This window comes from Oncorhynchus clarkii, chromosome 5 (assembly GCF_045791955.1).
Source record: "Oncorhynchus clarkii lewisi isolate Uvic-CL-2024 chromosome 5, UVic_Ocla_1.0, whole genome shotgun sequence".
NCBI classification, from domain to species: Eukaryota; Metazoa; Chordata; class Actinopteri; order Salmoniformes; family Salmonidae; genus Oncorhynchus; species Oncorhynchus clarkii.
Window position 1 is genome coordinate 61,810,440 of NC_092151.1, and position 18,714 is coordinate 61,829,153.

The window sequence follows — 18,714 nt, forward strand, 5'->3', positions numbered from 1 at the left end:
AGCATCCTTCACTCATGCTGCCAAACATACCCTTGTAAAACTGACCATCCTACCGATCCTCGACTTCAGCGATGTCATTTACAAAATAGCCTCCAATACCCTACTCAATAAATTGGACGCAGTCTCTCACAGTGCCATCCATTTTGTCACCAAAGCCCCATACACTACCCACCACTGCGACCTGTACGCTCTCCTTGGCTGGCCCTCGCTTCATACTTGTCGCCAAACCCACTGGCTCCAGGTCATCTACAAGACCCTGCTAGGTAAAGTCCCCCCTTATCTCAGCTCGCTGGTCACCATAGCAGCACCCACCTGTAGCACGCGCTCCAGCAGGTATATCTCTCTGGTCACCCTCAAAACCAATTCTTCCTTTGGCCGCCTCTCCTTCCAGTTCTCTGCTGCCAATGACTGGAACGAACTACAAATCTCTGAAACTGGAAACACTTATCTCCCTCACTAGCTTTAAGCACCAGCTGTCAGAGCAGCTCACAGATTACTGCACCTGTACATAGCCCATCTATAATTTAGCCCAAACAACTACCTCTCCCCCTACAGTATTTATTTTGCTCCTTTGCACCCCATTATTTCTATCTCTACCATGCACATTCTCCCACTGCAAATCTACCATTCCAGTGTTTTACTTGCTATATTGTATTTACTTCGCCACCATGGCCTTATTTTTTTTTAAAATTTTTGCCTTCACCTCCCTTATCTCACCTTATTTGCTCATATTGTATATAGACTTATTTTTCTACTGTATTATTGACTGTATGTTTGTTTTACTCCGTGTGTAACTCTGTGTTGTATGTGTCGAACTGCTTTGCTTTATCTTGGCCAGGTCGCAGTTGTAAATGAGAACTTGTTCTCAACTAGCCTACCTGGTTAAATAAAGGTGAAAAAAAGAAGAAAAAGAAAGGAGGGCATCGACCATGTAAGAAATATATCTCTTGTCTTGAATGAGGGAGAAAGCATAGACTTTATAAATAGATAATAACAGGGGATAAGCTGGTGAAATTCTCTGATGTTATGTAAAATACGCTCGGTTAATGTTGCACAATGCATTGTGGGAGGGGAGAATCACTGAATGTGGGTAACCAGCACCATGTTGAATCTTTCCACTGGGGACGCTGCATAATCTTTTGGATGTAAGACTGGATAACTCTCAGAAATATTTGTGACTCTTGTCTCCTCTGCTGGATATACTACAGTAGCTGAGACACATGGCTGACAAAATGAGTCTACAAGCATTTCTTAACTAAATACAAGCATTACAGTGATATTAAACCATGAATACTATCTGGAATTACAAATACTTTAAGCCATTTTTCAAGTGAAAAAGTAGTGATTAAAACAGTCCATTTGTTTGATTGTTTGAAAGTTAACTTATAGTACAATTAGGTAGAAAAATATATTATAAGCAAATATTAAGTCACAATATGGTAGATGATCTAGGCCTATAAGAGGTGTCAATTGATAGTACTTAAGGAAAGTTCACACTCTGATAGGTGTGATCCTGTGAAGCTAAGGTGGTACATCCTGTGAAGAAGTTCATAGAGACACTCTGCACTTCTAAACCCACCAGTCTGAGAAGACAAAGACCCCATCACACTCTCTCAAACACGTTCTCAGACACGCTCTTTGACAACATGGCTGCCACATCTCTCCTGCTCCTGCTCATCACTCTCCTGCCTGCTCCAGGGCTCACAGGTAAGACCAAACTTCACCTTTGACGTCTACACACTCTTGGGTCAGAGGGCAGCAGAGTGGGACATTTGACCTTCTATTCTCTGGAACAGCAAAGGGACGCTAGGGACATAGACACACAGGTCTTCTTTCTGGTTTTACAATGTTACCTGACAATTATGGTACAATTAATAATTTAGTTGTATTGTAAAGTACAGTAAACGCACAAATATGGAAAACCCTGTGCTGACATACATTTGAAAATATTTTGGTTTCCAGCGAGACAGTCTTTAAACAAATATGAATTGAATTGAAAAGGAGAAGAACCATTGAAACGAAACGTGGAGGGGGTGAACGATGAAGTTCTTGACTTTTGATTCCCTTAATCATTCTCAATTTTTCTTTACAATGAAATGTAATGTATGGTATTGATGTTCAATGAGAGATTTTTAAAGCAAAAAAATCCAAATAACAATAAAGTAATAAAAACACAATTTTAAAAAGTAAAGAGCAGTTAAAAAAAATACTCTACCATTCAAAAAATATATATATACTCTACCGTTCAAAAAATATATATATACTCTACCGTTCAAAAAATATATATACTCTACCGTTCAAAAAATATATATATACTCTACCGTTCAAAAAATATATATATACTCTACCGTTCAAAAAATATATATATACTCTACCGTTCAAAAAATATATATATACTCTACCGTTCAAAAAATATATATATACTCTACCGTTCAAAAAATATATATATACTCTACCGTTCAAAAAATATATATATACTCTACCGTTCAAAAAATATATATATACTCTACCGTTCAAAAAATATATATATACTCTACCATTCAAAAAATATATATATACTCTACCGTTCAAAATATATATATATACTCTACCATTCAAAAAATATATATATACTCTACCGTTCAAAAAATAATAATATATATACATAGATACTCTACCGTTCAAAGGTTTGGGGTCACTTAGAAATATCCTTGTTTTTGAAAGAAAAGCATTTTAATTTTTATATTTATTTCCATTTAAAATATCATCAAATTGATCAGAAATAGAGTGAGACATTTAATGTTGTAAATTACTTCTTATTTCCTTAAAATCATTCTCAATCTCTTTATCAAATGTAAATGTGATAATGTATTGTATTGATGTTGAATGAGAAATATTTTTAAAGCAATAAAAAATCAAATAATAATAAAGTAATACAAATACAATTTTAAAAAGTAAAGAGCAGAATCCAGGCTGTATCACAACCAGCCATGATTGGGAGTCCCATAGGGCGGCGCACAATTGGCCCAGCGTCGTCCGGGGGTCACTTAGAAATGTCGTTTTTGAAAGAAATGCACATTTTTTGGGTCCATTTAAAATAACATAAAATTGATCAGAAATACAGTGTAGACATTGTTAATGTTGTAAATGACTTGATTCCCTTAAAATCATTCTAAATCTTTCTTTTATCAAATGTAAATGTGATACAATGTACAGTATTGATGTTGAATGAGAGACTTTTAAAAGCAATTAAAATAATAAAGTAATACAAATACAATTTTAAAAAGTAAAGAGCAGAATCCAGGCTGTATCACAACCGGCCATGATTGGGAGGCCCATAGGGCGGCGCACAATTGGCCCAGCGTCGTCCGGGTTTGGCCGGTGTAGGCCGTCATTGTAAATAAGAATTAGTTCTGAACCTTTACTTAACTAGGCAAGTCAGTTGTGATACAGCCTGGATTCTGCTCTTTACTTTTTAAAATTGTATTTTTATTACTTTATTATTTTAATTGCTTTTAAAAGTCTCTCATTCAACATCAATATCGTACATTATATCACATTTACATTTGATAAAAGAAAGATTGAGAATGATTTTAAGGGAATCAAGTCATTTACAACATTAACAATGTCTACACTGTATTTCTGATCCATTTGATGTTATTTTAAATGGACCAAAAAACCCTGCTTTTCTTACAAAAACAAGGACATTTCTAAGTGACCCCAAACTTTTGAACAATAGTGTATATATTTTTTAAACTTAACTGACTTGCCTAGTTAAGCAAAGGTTAAAAAATATATACACTATTGTTCAAAAGTTTGGGGTCACTTAGAACTGTCCTTGTTTTTGTAAAAAAAGCGTTTTTTTTGTTGGTCCATTTAAAATAACATCAAATTGATCAGAAATACAGTGTAGACATTGTTAATGTTGTAAATGACTATTTTCGCTGGAAACGGCAGATTTGTCATGGAATATCTACATTTACATAGGTGTACAGAGGCCCATTATCAGCAACCATCACTCATGTATCCAAAGGCACGTTGTGTTAGCTAATCCAAGTATATCATTATAAAAGGCTAATTGATCATTATAAAACCCTTTTGCAGTTATGTTAGCACAGCTGAAAACTGTTGTCCTGATTAAAGAAGCAATAAAACTGGCCTTCTTTAGACTAGTTGAATATCTGGAGCATCAGCATTTGTGGGTTCGATTACAGGCTAAAATGGCCAGAAACAAAGCACTTTCTTCTGAAACTCGTCAGTCTATTCTTGTTCTGAGAAATGAAGGCTATTCCATGCAAGAAATTGCCAAGAAACTGAAGATCTCGTACAATGCTGTGTACTACTCCCGTCACAGAACAGTGCAAACCGGCTCTAACCAGAACAGAAAGAGGAGTGGGAGGCCCTGGTGCACAAATGAGCAAGAGGACAAGTACATTAGTGTCCAGTTTGAGAAAGAGACGCCTCAAGTCCTCAACTGGCAGCTTCATCAAATAGTACCCGCAAAACACCAGTCTCAATGTCAACAGTGAAGAGGCGACTCTGGGATTCTGGCCTCCTAGGCAGAGTTGCAAAGAAAAAGCCATATCTCAGACTGGCCAATAAAAATAAAAGATTAAGATGGGTAAAAGAACACAGACACTGGACAGAGGAAGATTGGAAAAAGGTGTTATGGACAGGCAAATCTAAGTTTGAGGTGTTTGGATCACAAAGAAGAACATTCGTGAGACGCAGAAAAAATGAAAATATGCTGGAGGAGTGCTTGACGCCATCTGTCAATCATGGTGGAGGCAATGTGATGTCTGGGGGTGCTTTGTTGGTGGTAAAGTTTGAGATTTGTACAGGGTAAAAGGCATCTTAAAGAAGGAAGGCTGAAACTCCATTTTGCAACGCTTAATTAGAGCCAATTTCCTCCTACAACAGGACAATGATCCAAAGCACAGCTCCAAACTATGAAAGAACTATTTAGGGAAGAAGCAGTCAGCTGGTATTCTGTCTCTAATGGAGTGGCCAGCACAGTCACCGGATCTCAACCCTATTGAGCTGTTGTGGGAGCAGCTTGACCGTATGGTACATAAAAAGTGCCCATCAAGCCAATCTAATTTATGGGAGGTGCTTCAGGAATTCAGGAACAGATTGACAACTAGAATGCCAAAGGTCTGCAAGGCTGTAATTGCGGCAAATGGAGGATTCTTTGACGAAAGCAAAGTTTGGACACAATTATTATTTAAATTCAAAATCATTATTTATAACCTTTTCAACAACTTGACTATATTTCCTATTCATTTTGCAACTAATTTCATGGATGCTTTAATGGAAAACAAGGACATTTCTAAGTGACCCCAAACCTTTGAATGGTAGTGTAAATATATTTTTTAAATGTCATGAAAAATAATTAAATATCTTGTACCGATGTGATAGCCTACCACTACCTACGTTTCATTTAGGCAAATCTCTCTGTCCCAGCCTACCAGGACTCTGGCATAGTGAATGGAGCAGAAGCCACACGCCACTCCAAACCCTACATGGTCTCTGTACAAGCAAAGAAGTCACACATCTGTGGAGGGTTCCTCGTGTCTGAGAGCTTTGTCATGACAGCCGCCCACTGCTACAAATGGTAATTGTGTTTTACTCTTATCCTATTGAACTATTTATGTAAGAAAATTACATCTACAACTTCAACTACTCACACCTAAAAGTCATAAATAGTTCTGTGGTATCTGTTTAAAAATTGCAGATTTGTTTTATGCTGTAGAATGTTCTGTGTGCTTAGCTGCTCAGTAAGTATACTGTGGTTTCCTCTTCATAGGGCTGTGAATCTGACGGTTGTGGTTGGTGCTCATGACATCACAAGACAGGAAAGTTCTTCTTACAGGATTGATGTGAAATATTACCACATACATCCTGGTTACAATGCTAAGACATTGGAGAACGACATCATGCTGTTGCAGGTACATGACAAAGGAAGTATGCACAATGTGAGAATGTTTCTTAGCTTAGCACCCCATTCCCCAAATAATAAATGCCAAATGTACTGTTATAAATAACATATATTAACATTTCATTTTTTTTCAAACGAGGTGTGATTTACATCTACATTTTAGTCATTTAGCAGATGCTCTTATGCAGACTAACTTACAATATTCATACATCTTCATTTTTTCATTTTGTTTGTACTGGTCCTCCTTGGGAATCAAACCCACAACTTTGGCAACTTACAAGCGCCATGCTCAACCAACTGAGCCACACGACCCATAGTCATGTATGAAAACCTTTGACCATGTGCGTACATAGTGGCTATTGATGTTGCATAATATATCCTATAGCTTATTAGAAAACCTAACTACAGTCATGTGCTCTAACTGTAGCTTGTCAAAACGACCCCGAAGAGCAAAGCTGTGCAGCAGATCCCTCTCCCTAAGAAAGACCAGGACATCAAGGCCAAATCCTTCTGTACCGTGGCAGGGTGGGGTGCCACAGAAACAGGGGGCACTGCAAACCCACGCCTTCTGGAGGTGAATGTCACCGTTGTAGACAGACGTTCCTGCCAGAGATCTTGGGGGAAAACTGCCACCATAACCCCGTCTCTGATATGTGCCGGTGGTACCGCTGCTGATTATAAGGGTGTTTGCCAGGTATGGTCATAGAATGTAGTTAAAGGGCAACTCCACCACTTTTAAACCTCATTTTCATTATCACCAGCACAATACCAGTGTGAACATGGCGCATTTCAAAACTTTGTAGTAAAACAGTTCTACTCAATGACAACATCAAAAATGTAAACATTTTCAGTCACTATGTGATTTGTGGTGACATGGGGAGGAAGGAAATACCCTCCCTTGGCCTAGAAACGCGTTACAGGTCTTGAAAATACACTGCTCAAAAAAATAAAGGGAACACTAAAATAACACATCCTAGATCTGAATGAATGAAATATTCTTATTAAATACTTTTTTCTTTACATAGTTGAATATGCTGACAACAAAATCACACAAAAATGATCGATGGAAATCAAATTGATCAACCCATGGAGGACTGGATTTGGAGTCACACTCAAAATTAAAGTGGAAAACCAAACTACAGGCTGATCCAACTTTGATGTAATGTCCTTAAAACAAGTCAAAATGAGGATCAGTAGTGTGTGTGGCCTCCACGTGCCTGTATGACCACCCTACAACGCCTGGGCATGCTCCTGATGAGGTGGCGGATGGTCTCCTGAGGGATCTCCTCCCAGACCTGGACTAAAGCATCCGCCAACTCCTGGACAGTCTGTGGTGCAACGTGGCGTTGGTGGATGGAGCGAGACATGATGTCCCAGATGTGCTCAATTGGATTCAGGTCTGGGGAACGGGTGGGCTAGTCCATAGCATCAATGCCTTCCTCTTGCTGGAACTGCTGACACACTCCAGCCACATGAGGTCTAGCATTGTCTTGCATTAGGAGGAACCCAGGGCCAACCGCACCAGCATATGGTCTCACAAAGGGTCTGAGGATCTCATCTCGGTACCTAATGGCAGTCAGGCTACCTCTGGTGAGCACATGGAGGGCGGCCAAATGAGGTGTTGGCTTTAGGGATGGTCAGTGAGATACACCTGCTGGAGCGCGTGCTACGGGTGGGTGTTGCCATCGTGACCAGTGAACTGAGATAAGGCAGAGCTTTACCTAGCATGGACTTGTAGATGACCTGGAGCCAGTGGGTCTGGCGACGAATATGTAGCGAGGACCAGCCGACTAGAGCATACAGGTCGCAGTGGTGGGTGGCATAAGGTGCTTTAGTAACAAAACGGATGGCACTGTGATAAACTGCATCCAGTTTGCTGAGTAGAGTATTAGGAAGCTATTTTGTAGATGATATCGCCGAAGTCGAGGATCGGTAGGATAGTCAGTTTTACTAGGGTAAGTTTGGCGGCGTGAGTGAAGGAGGCTTTGTTGCGGAATAGAAAGCAGACTCTAGATTTGATTTTAGATTGGAGATGTTTGATATGAGTCTGGAAGGAGAGTTTACAGTCTAGCCAGACATCTAGGTTCTTATAGATGTCCACATATTCTAGGTCAGAACCATCCAGGGTGGTGATGCTAGTCGGGCGTGCGGGTGCAGGCAGCGAACGGTTGAAAAGCATGCATTTGGTTTTATTAGCGTTTAAGAGCAGTTGGAGGCCACGGAAGGAGTGTTGTATGGCATTGAAGCTCGTTTGGAGGTTAGATAGCACAGTGTCCAAGGAAGGGCCAGAAGTATACAGAATGGTGTCGTCTGCGTAGAGGTGGATCAGGGAATCGCCCGCAGCAAGAGCAACATCATTGATATATACAGAGAAAAGAGTCGGCCCGAGAATTGAACCCTGTGGCACCCCCATAGAGACTGCCAGAGGACCGGACAACATGCCCTCCGATTTGACACACTGAACTCTGTCTGCAATGTAGTTGGTGAAGCAGGCGAGGCGGTCATTAGAAAAACCGAGGCTACTGAGTCTGCCGATAAGAATATGGTGATTGACAGAGTCGAAAGCCTTGGCCAGGTCGATGAAGACGGCTGCACAGTACTGTCTTTTATCGATGGCGGTTATGATATCGTTTAGTACCTTGAGCGTGGCTGAGGTGCACCCGTGACCGGCAAAGAAACCAGATTGCACAGCGTTGAAGGTACGGTGGGATTCGAGATGGTCAGTGATCTGTTTGTTGACTAGGCTTTTGAAGACCTTAGATAAGCAGGGCAGGATGGATAAAGGTCTGTAGCAGTTTGGGTCCAGGGTGTCTGACCCACCGCCAAACCGGTCATGCTGGAGGATGTTGCAGGCAGCAGAACGTTCTCCACGGCATCTCCAGACTCTGTCACATCTGTCACGTGCTCAGTGTGAACCTGCTTTCATCTGTGAAGAGCACAGGGCGCCAGTGGCGAATTTGCCAATCTTGGTGTTCTCTGGCAAATGCCAAACGTCCTGCACGGTGTTGGGCTGTAAGCACAACCCCCACCTGTGGACGTTGGGCCCTCATACCACCCTCATGGAGTTTGTTTCTGACTGTTTGAGCAGACACATGCACATTTGTGGCCTGCTGGAGGTCATTTTGCAGGGCTCTGGCAGTGCTCCTCCTGTTCCCCCTTGAAAAAAGGTGGAGGTAGCAGTCCTGCTGCTGGGTTGTTGCCCTCCTACGGCCTCCTCCACGTCTCCTGATGTACTGGCCTGTCTCCTGGTAGCGCCTCCATGCTCTGGACACTACGCTGACAGACACAGCAAACCTTCTTGCCACAGCTCGCATTGATGTGCCATCCTGGATGAGCTGCACTACCTGAGCCACTTGTGTGGGTTGTAGACTCCGTCTCATGCTACCACTAGAGTGAAAGCACCGCCAGCATTCAAAAGTGACCAAAACATCAGCCAGGAAGCATAGGAACTGAGAAGTGGTCTGTTGTCACCACCTGCAGAACCACTCCTTTATTGGGGGTGTCTTGCTAATTGCCTATAATTTCCACCTGTTGTCTATTCCATTTGCACAACAGCATGTGAAATTTCTTGTCAATCAGTGTTGCTTCCTAAGTGGACAGTTTGATTTCACAGAAGTGTGATTGACTTGGAGTTACATTGTGTTGTTTAAGTGTTCCCCTTATTTTTTTGAGCAGTGTAATTTTAACCACAGATCCTACAAATGCGTTTTCACACATGAACTGATTATTTCCAAAACGCTACATCCACAAATGTTTTCACATTTGTGTTTTTCCATCAGAAATGATTGCTTATGGGTACCTTCATGTGTGTATAAAATATTTATATTCACGTTGAAAGAGTCCACCTGTGGTAAATACAATTGTTTGGACATGATTTGGAAAAGCACACACCTGTCTATATAAGGTCCCACACTTGACAGTGCATGTCAGGGCAAAAACCAAGCCATAAGGACGAATGAATTGTCCGTAGAGCTGCGAGACAGGATTATGTCAAGGCACAGATCTGTGGAAGGGTGCCAAAAAATTTATGCAGCACAGTGGCCTCCATCATTCTTAAATGGAAGAAGTTTGAAACCCCCAAGACTCTTCCTAGAGCTGGCCACCGAGCCAAACTGAGCAATCGGGGGAGTAGGGCCTTGGTCAGGGAGGAGACCAAGAACCTGATGGTCACTCTGACAGATGCTCTAGAGTTCTTTTGTTGAGATGGGAGAACCTTCCAGAAAGCCAACCATCTCTGCAGCACTTCACCAATCAGGCTTTTACGGAAGAGTGGCAACTCCTCAGTAAAAGGCGCATGACAGCCTGCTTGGAGTTTGTCAAAAGGCACCTAAAGGACTCTCAGATTATGAGAAACGAGATTATATTGTCTGATGAAACCAAGATTGAACTCTTTGGCCTGAATGCCAAAAGTCACTTCTGGAGGAGACCTGGCACCATCCCTACGGTGAAGCATGGTGTTGGCAGCATTATGCCGTGGGGATGTTTTTCAGCGACAGGGACTGGGAGATTAGTCAGGATCGAGGCAAAGATGAACGGAGTAAAGTACAGAGATCCTTGATGAAAACCTGCTCCATAATGCTCAGGAACTCAGACTGGGGGCGAAGGTTCATGATCTAACATCTCTGGAGACCTGAAAATACAACTTGATTTGCCACATGCTCCGAATACAACAAGTGTAGACTTTAAGGTGAAGAAAATATTTACCAAGTAGGCTCTAATAAAAAGTAACACAATAACGAGGCGATATACAGGGGGAACTGGTACCGAGTCAGTGTGCAGGGGTACAGGCTAGTTGAGGTAATGTGTACATGTAGATGGGGGCAAAGTGACTATGCATAGGTAACAAACAAACAGGGAGTAGCAGCAGTGTACAAAAGAGGGGGGGGGGGTTCATTTGTATTAATTGTTCAGCAGTCTAATGGCTTGGGGGTAGAAGCTGTTGAGGAGCCTTTTGGTCCTAGACTTGCGGTAGCAGAGGAAAGTCTAACTTTGGAGACAGGAGTCTCTGACAATTTTATGGGCTTTCCTCTGACACCGCCTATTATATAGGTCCTGTATGGCAGGAAGCTTGGCCCCAGTGATTAACTGGGCCGTACGCACTACCCTCTGTAGTGCCTTGCGGTTGGAGGCCGAGCAGTTGCCATACCAGGCAGCGATGCAACCAGGTGCAGCTGTAGAACCATTTGAGGATCTGAGGACCCATGCCAAATCTTTTCAGTCTCCTGAGGGGGAATAGGTTTTGTTGTGCCCTCTTCACGACTGTCTTGGTGTGCTTGGACCATGATAGATCGTTGGTGATGTGGACACCAAGGAACTTGAAACTCTCAACCCGCTCCACTACAGCCCCGCTCCACTACAGCCCCATCGATGTTAATGGGGGCCTTTTCATGTAGTCCAAGATCAGCTACTTTGTCTTGCTCACATTGAGGGAGAGGCTGTTGTCCTAGCACCACACTGCCAGTTCTCTGACCTCCTCCCTAAATGCTGTCTCATCGTTGTCGGTGATCAGGCCTACCACTGGTGTGTCGTCAGCAAACTAAATGATGGTGTTGTTGTTGTGTTTGGCCACGCAGTTGTGGGTGAACAGGAAGTACAGGAGGGGACTAAGTACACACCCCTGAGGGGCCCCAGTGTTAAGGATTAGCGTGGCAGACGTATTGTTGCTTACTCTTACCACCTGAGGGCGTGAATTTTGGCCCATTCCTCCTGACAGAGCTGGTGTAACTGAATCAGGTTCCTTGGCCTCCTTGCTCGCACACGCTTTTTCCGTTCTGCCTACAAATTTTCAATAGGATTGAGGTCAGGGTTTTGTGATGGCCACTTCAATACCTTGACTTTGTTGTCCTTAAGCCATTTTGCCACAACTATGGAAGTATGCTTGGGGTCATTGTCCATTTGGAAGACCCATTTGCGACCAAGCTTTAACTTCCTAACTGATGTCTTGAGATGCTGCTTCAATATATCCACATCATTTCACCTCCTCATGATGCCATCTATTTTGTGAAGTGCACCAATCCCTCCTGAATCAAAGCAGCCCCACAACATGATGCTGCCACCCCCACCGTTCACAGTTGGGATGGTGTTGTTTTACTTGCAAGCCTCTACTTTTTTCCTCCAAACATAATGATGGTCATTATGGCCAAACGGTTCTATTTTTGTTTCATCAGACAGAGGACATTTCTACAAAGTACGATCTTTGTCCCCATGTGCAGTGGCAAACTGTAGTCTGGCTTTTTTATGGCGGTTTTGGAGCAGTGGCTTCTTCCAAGCTGAGCGGTCTTTCAGGTTGTGTCGATATAGGACTCGTTTTACTGTGGATATAGATACTTTTGTACCTGTTTCCTCCAGCATCTTCACAAGGTCCTTTGCTGTTGTTCTGGGATTGATTTGCACTTTTTGCACCAAAGTACGTTCATCTCTAGGAGACAGAAAGCGTCTCCTTCCTGAGCGGTATGACGGCCGCGTGGTCCCATGGTGTTTATACCTGCGTACTATTGTTTGTACAGATGAACGTGGTACCTTCAGGCGTTTGGAAATTGCTCCCAAGGATGAACCAGACTCGTGGAGGTCTACAATTATTTTTCTGAGGTCTTGGCTGATTTCTATTGATTTTCCCATGTCAAGCAAAGAGGCACCGAGTTTGAAGGTAGGCCTTGAAATACATCCACAGGTACAACTCCAATTGACTCAAATTATGTCAATTAGCCTATCAGAAACTTCTAAAGCCATGACATAATTTTCTGTAATTTTTCCAAGCTGTTTAAAGGCACAGTCAACTTAGTGTATGTGAACGTCTGACCCACTGGTGCATGCTTCAGTGTTGCTTGCCTGGAAGCGAGCATAGAGCGTCTGGGTTTCCCTTTGTGGTCTGTAATAGTTTAAGCTATGATTTAATTTACTCTATTTACAGCAACGCTCCACATCCAACCTGACAGCTTGAGAGGATTTGCCGAGAAGAATGGGAGAACCTCCCTAAATAGAGGTGTGCCAAGCTTGTAGTGTCATACCCAAGAAGAATCGATGCTGTAATCGCTGCCATAGGTGCTTCAAGAAAGTACTGAGTAAAGGGTCTGAATACTTATGTAAATGTGATATTTTATTTTGTAATTTTTTATAAATTAGTAAACGTTTTTGCTTTGTCATTATGGAATATTGTATGTGGATTGATGAGGGGGAATAAATATTTTAAATCAGTTTTACAATAAGGTTGTAAGGTAGCAAAATGTGGAAAAAGTCTAGGGGTCTGAATACTTTCCGAAGGCCCTGTATGTCTGTCATTGAACAACCCCATGCATTGATTAGATAGTGAAACAACTCAACAATCTCATTGATAAGTTCTTTAAAAAATAAAAGCTAATTTACCAACATTTCTGAAATTGGATATGCAGCATTTTGGAATGAAACTCTTCATATTTAAACACTGGTTTGGTGCTGGAGATAATGAATATGAGGTTGAAAAGTGTTGGAATTGCCCTTTTAATTCTGATAATGCATTAATTATAAATAAGCGATTTTCTTTGCAAATGTAAAGTGTTTTTTTTATTTTCTCCCTCCATTGTTTCAACTATCATTGCAGGGAGATTCAGGAGGTCCTCTGGTGTGTAAGGGGACAGCAGTAGGTGTTGTGTCATTCAACCAGCAAGGAAACTGCAATGAGCCACAGAAGCCCAACGTCTACACCAAAATATCCAAGTATCTTTCCTGGATCAAGTCTATCATTAAGTATTAAGGAATGAGACATTAACTGAGTGACAATTATATATCATTGTATCAAACAATAAAGGATGTCCGTTCTTCAATGAGCTCTGTACCGTGTGTGTGTGTGTGTGTATGCTCGAGTAGGATTAGTGTATATGCATGCACGTGTATGTTTGTATTTTAGTAGATTTTCAGTAACAGCCTCAAGTCATTTGCATTTGGATTACTGTTAGTGCTATTTGGGGTGTTAATTGGATTAATTCTGACATTTATTGATTTGTTGTGTTTTTATTTTGTTCAATTTGTGTACTTGTTTGACATTTTATTGCATTGTTAGGAGCTAGTAACATAAGCTTTCGCTGCATGCGCTAACATCTGCTAAACTGCGTACATAACCAATAAACGTTTGATTTGAGTATACCTCTTCAGACAGCGAGCTCTTCTCGCATCTTCAGCTGTCATCACCAAACATCACCACACATGGAAACTTGTGGTCAAGAATACAGAGTAACTTGTTTCATGAAGCTGTCACAATGCTTTGAAACCACAACACAGCTTCTGTTTTCAGACCAGAGGACATGATCCCTGTGGTGTCTGTCTTCAGAAAGTATTTATACCCCTTGACTTATTCCACATCTTGTTGTTACAGCCTGAATTAAAAATGGATTGAATAATTTTTTTCTCTCACCCATCTACACACAATATCCCATAGTCCCAAAGGGAAAACATGTTTTAGAAATGAGTACAAATGTATTGAAAATGAAATACAGAAATATCTAATTTACATAAGTATTCACACCCCTGAGTCAATACTTTGTAGAAGCACCTTTGGTAACAATTACAGCTGTGAGTTTTTCTGGGTCTCTAAGAGGCTTCCACACTTGGACTGTGCAACATAATTTTTTTCCAAAATTCTTCAAGCTCTGTCAAATTGGTTGTTGAACATTGCTAGACAACCATTTTCAGGTCTTGCTAAGATTTTAAAGTAGATTTAAGTCAAAACTGCAACTCGGACGGACACATTCACTGTCTTCTTGGTAACTCCAGTGTAGATTTGGCCTTGTGTTTTAGGTTATATTCCACCTGAAGGATGAATTCATTTCCCAGTGTCTGGTGGAAAGCAGACTGAATCAGGTTTTCCTCTAGGATTTAGTATTCAGGACAAAAAGTGAATTGCTTTGCCACATTTTTTGCAGTATTACTTTAGTGCCAAACGAAGCATTTGTGTTTAGTGCCAGATCAGAGGCAGTAGGGAAGACCAGGGATGTTCTCTTGATAAGTGTGTAAATTGGACCATTTTCCTGTCCTGCTAAGCATTCGAAATGTTACAAGTACTTGGGGGAGTCAGGGAAAATGTATGGAGTAAAAAGTACATTTTCTTTAGGAATGTAGTGAAGTGAAACTTGTCAAAACATATAAATAGTAAAGTACAGATACACCCCAAAAAAAGGTTACATTTCAATGAGCACAACACAACTTCCTCTTGAACTAACATTACATTTTAAAATGGGATTTACTGTTGTTTCTACAGTGACTAGAAAGGTATGGCCCTTTCGTAGTTGACATGTTGTTCTGAATAGGTGCACTGCGCAGGCCTATCTCAACTAGTTTTTCATTGTAAGAAGATATGCCCCTCCCCTCTTCCTCTAGTGCAGGACCACTGAGAGTGGCAAGGTCTTATGACTGTCACTGTGTCTTTCAAAGCATCAAGAATGTCGTCAGCCTTTGTAAACCAAAGGTTGTTCATAGTTGGCATGGTAACACAGGAGAGCATCAACCAGGAGAAGACACGGCTCTTGCATGAGGGAGAGGGAGTTGAGTTGACCTATATGAGGTAAATGCAGCACTGCATGCAACTACGAGTATTCATACACTCTAAATTACCACCAGCCAATCATATACAAACAGTATAAGGTCATCAACACAACAACAAGGAGGATTGGCAACCATCAGTGTGTCACATATAAGGTCCCCATGATAACCCTCCACCTATTCATATGCAGAAGGGCCGACAGAGTTATGGTAAATGCAGAAAACACGTACCTTGGCTTTACAGGAAAACCATACAAGGATCGATGGAAACATCATAGATTGTCATCATAGAAGTGAAACCACAGCTGTCCTCAGATCGACCAAGGCCAAGGGGCCAAGGTTGAATCTGGTATTTCTGACAAGCCCTCCAAGCACGATGTACACCACAAACAAACTACTTACTGTACCCCTGACCTATCTGGGTAATTCTCTCTCCTGAACTTGATGGGCATCAATGAGATCTGAACAAATGCCTATTACCTTACCGTTTAGTTCATTGTGGCCACTTTTACTATCTCATCAATGGGGGGAAAAAAGCACAGAAGAATACCCTGCAGTACCATCTCTGTCAGATACAATGTGGAAAACAAATGCAACCAACTATGAAGATGTTGACACTGGTAATGACATCATGATTCTGAAGGTAGGCCTATAGTGACATATTTGTATCAATATAATTTGTCTTTATATTATTATTTACACTATTACTAAGTGTACATCCTAATAGGTCATACGCATTCATCAGTAATTGCTAATACTACAGATTCCCACGTTTTGGCCTACACATGTGTTTCAAGCTGTCTAAGAAGGCTAAATCAAATAAAGCTGTGAAAACAGGGAAAATTCTAGGACCAAGTCATCAAACCCAACACCAAGTGCCTTGTTGATGACCTTCAAGTGGTGGACATGACTACCATTGTCCTGAATGTCTGCCAGAAGGAGTGGCGTAAACTTCCTCCCAAGGTCATCTGTACAGGTGAATATACCTGACCAAGAATGGCTTGTCAGTTTTGTTTAACTCCAAAGATATATAATATTGACTTTGAAAATTGTAGGAAGACAATGTGATGTTCATACGTGTGTAGCCTACATCATACATGCACCGAAATGGGACAATTTTGACTGGTATGTAACCTATAAGGTGATCATCCTCTCTCCCACAGGGGGATTCTAGTGGTCCTTTGGTGTTCAATGGAATGGCTGTGGGTGTCATCTCCGTCAACTCGGATGGAAACTGTGACTCTCTGTACATGCCCAATGTCTATAGTCAGATTTCCAAGTTCTTACTCTGGATAAAGAAGGTAATCAACAAGAAAATATGTTAGGATTTATCCTGCAAAATGAACGTGCTAATATGCTAGTTTTGATTGCAGTCCAATTATTTTTATATTAATACCTACTCGTACTCCTGATGTTTTTCTTACATTGGGTGTCTATCTTTATTGTCTATGTTAAATGCATAACAATTACCATGTATGTACTGTCGTGTAAGGGAAATAAATGTGTGCCTAACAGATCAGAGTGAAATGTCTCTTGTGATCAATATAAAGAATTGCACACACATCAGATAGAATGTAATGTTTGTTGTACCTAAACAGTTTTGCAGGCTATTCAAACCAGCGAATGCTGGGAAAGGTTTACATGAGAAAATCCTGGTAAACACCACAATGTCCCAACAATGCCAACAACGGCAAGTGGTAGCTTCTCATTGCACAAGTGCCCGCAGCAATACCACAACATGGAGCCTTTGCAATTTGCTTTCTAAAATAATGCTTCTGCATGTTTGAGTATCATTTAAAAAATATATATATATAGTTCACCTTTATTTAAACAGGTAGGCCAGTTGAGAACAAGTACTCATTTACAACTGCGACCTGGCCAAGATAAAGCAAAGCAGTGGGACAAAAACAACAACACAGAGTTACACATGGGATAAACAAACATACAGTCAATAACACAAAATACAGTATGTGCAAATGTAGTAAGATTAGGGACGTAAGGCAATAAATAGGCCATAATTACAGTTTACAATAATTACAATTTTGATGTGCAAGTAGAGATACTGGGGTGCAAAAGAGCAACAAAAAAAAAATACAATATGGGGATGAGGTAGTTGGGTGTGCTTTCTACAGATTGGCTGTGTACAGGTACAGTGATCGGTAAGATACTCTGACAGCTGATGCTTAAAGTTAGAGAGGGAGATATAAGTATTTGGATTGGAGATGCTTAATGTGAGTCTGGAAGGAGAGTTTAACCAGACACCTAGGTATTTGTAGTTGTCCACATATTCTATGTCAGAACCGTCCAGAGTAGTGATGCTAGTCGGGTGGGCGGGTGCGGGCAGCAATTGGTTGAAGAGCATGCATTTAGTTTTACTTGCATTTAAGAGCAGATGGAGGCCACGGAAGGAGTGTTGTATGGCATTGAAGCTTGTTTGGAGGTTTGTTAACACATTGTCCAAAGAAGGGCCAGAAGTATACCGAATGGTGTCATCTGCGTAGAAGTGGAACAGAGAATCACCAGCAGCAAGAGCGACATCATTGATATATACAGAGAAAAGAGTCAACCCGAGAATTGAACCCTGTGGCACCCCCATAGAGACTGCCAGAGGTCCGGACAACAGGCCCTCCGATTTGACACACTGAACTCTATCTGAGAAGTAGTTGGTGAACAGGATGTTTTTGTGCTGGTCAAGGGCAGTCAAGTCTGGGGTGAACCAAGGGCTATATCTGTTCTTAGTTCTACATTTTTTGAACGGGGCATGCTTATTTAAGATGGCGAGGAAAGCACTTTTAAAGAGCTACCAGGCATCCTCTACTGACGGGATGAGGTCAATATCCTTCCAGGATACCTGGGCCAGGTCGATTAGAAAGGCCTGCTCGCTGAAGTGTTTTACGGAGCATTTGACAGTGATGAGGGGTGGTTGGACCCATTATGGACCCATTATGGACGCAGGCAATGAGGCAGTGATCGCTGAGATACTGGTTGAAGACAGCAGAGGTGTATTTAGAGGGAAAGTTGGTCAGGATGATTTCTATGAGGGTGCCCATGCTTACGGATTTAGGGTTGTACCTGGTAGGTTCCTTGATAATTTGTGTGAGATTGAGGGCATCTAGCTTAGATTGTAGGATGGCCAGGGTGTTAAGCATATCCCAGTTTAGGTCTCCTAACAGTACGAACTCTTAAGATAGATGTGGGGCAATCAATTCACATATGGTGTCCAGGGCACAGCTGGGGACTGAGGGGGGTCTATAACAGGGAGCCGTTCGGTAGTCGCTACTATGCTA

General features: G+C 41.5%; 1 protein-coding gene across 1 annotated transcript; it reads left to right on the forward strand.

Moving 5' to 3' along the window:
- Nucleotides 1–1,583: 1,583 nt before the first annotated feature.
- LOC139410148 (granzyme-like protein 1) lies at nt 1,584–14,286 on the forward strand. Its single transcript, XM_071155592.1, has 5 exons — nt 1,584–1,707; nt 5,443–5,593; nt 5,786–5,927; nt 6,345–6,611; nt 13,494–14,286. The coding sequence occupies exons 1-5, from the start codon at nt 1,647–1,649 to the stop codon at nt 13,644–13,646; spliced, it is 774 nt and encodes a 257-aa protein (XP_071011693.1). The 5' UTR covers nt 1,584–1,646; the 3' UTR covers nt 13,647–14,286.
- The last annotated feature ends 4,428 nt before the right edge of the window (nt 14,287–18,714 follow it).

What these genes read in the sequence shown, in the direction of transcription:
- LOC139410148 (XM_071155592.1), top strand. Translation starts at nt 1,647, where the DNA reads ATGGCTGCCACATCTCTCCTGCTCCTGCTCATCACTCTCCTGCCTGCT. An exon ending in GCCTGCTCCAGGGCTCACAG is followed by an intron (nt 1,708 to 5,442) that starts GTAAGACCAAAC and finishes TCTCTGTCCCAG; the next exon opens with CCTACCAGGACTCTGGCATA. An exon ending in GCCGCCCACTGCTACAAATG is followed by an intron (nt 5,594 to 5,785) that starts GTAATTGTGTTT and finishes TCCTCTTCATAG; the next exon opens with GGCTGTGAATCTGACGGTTG.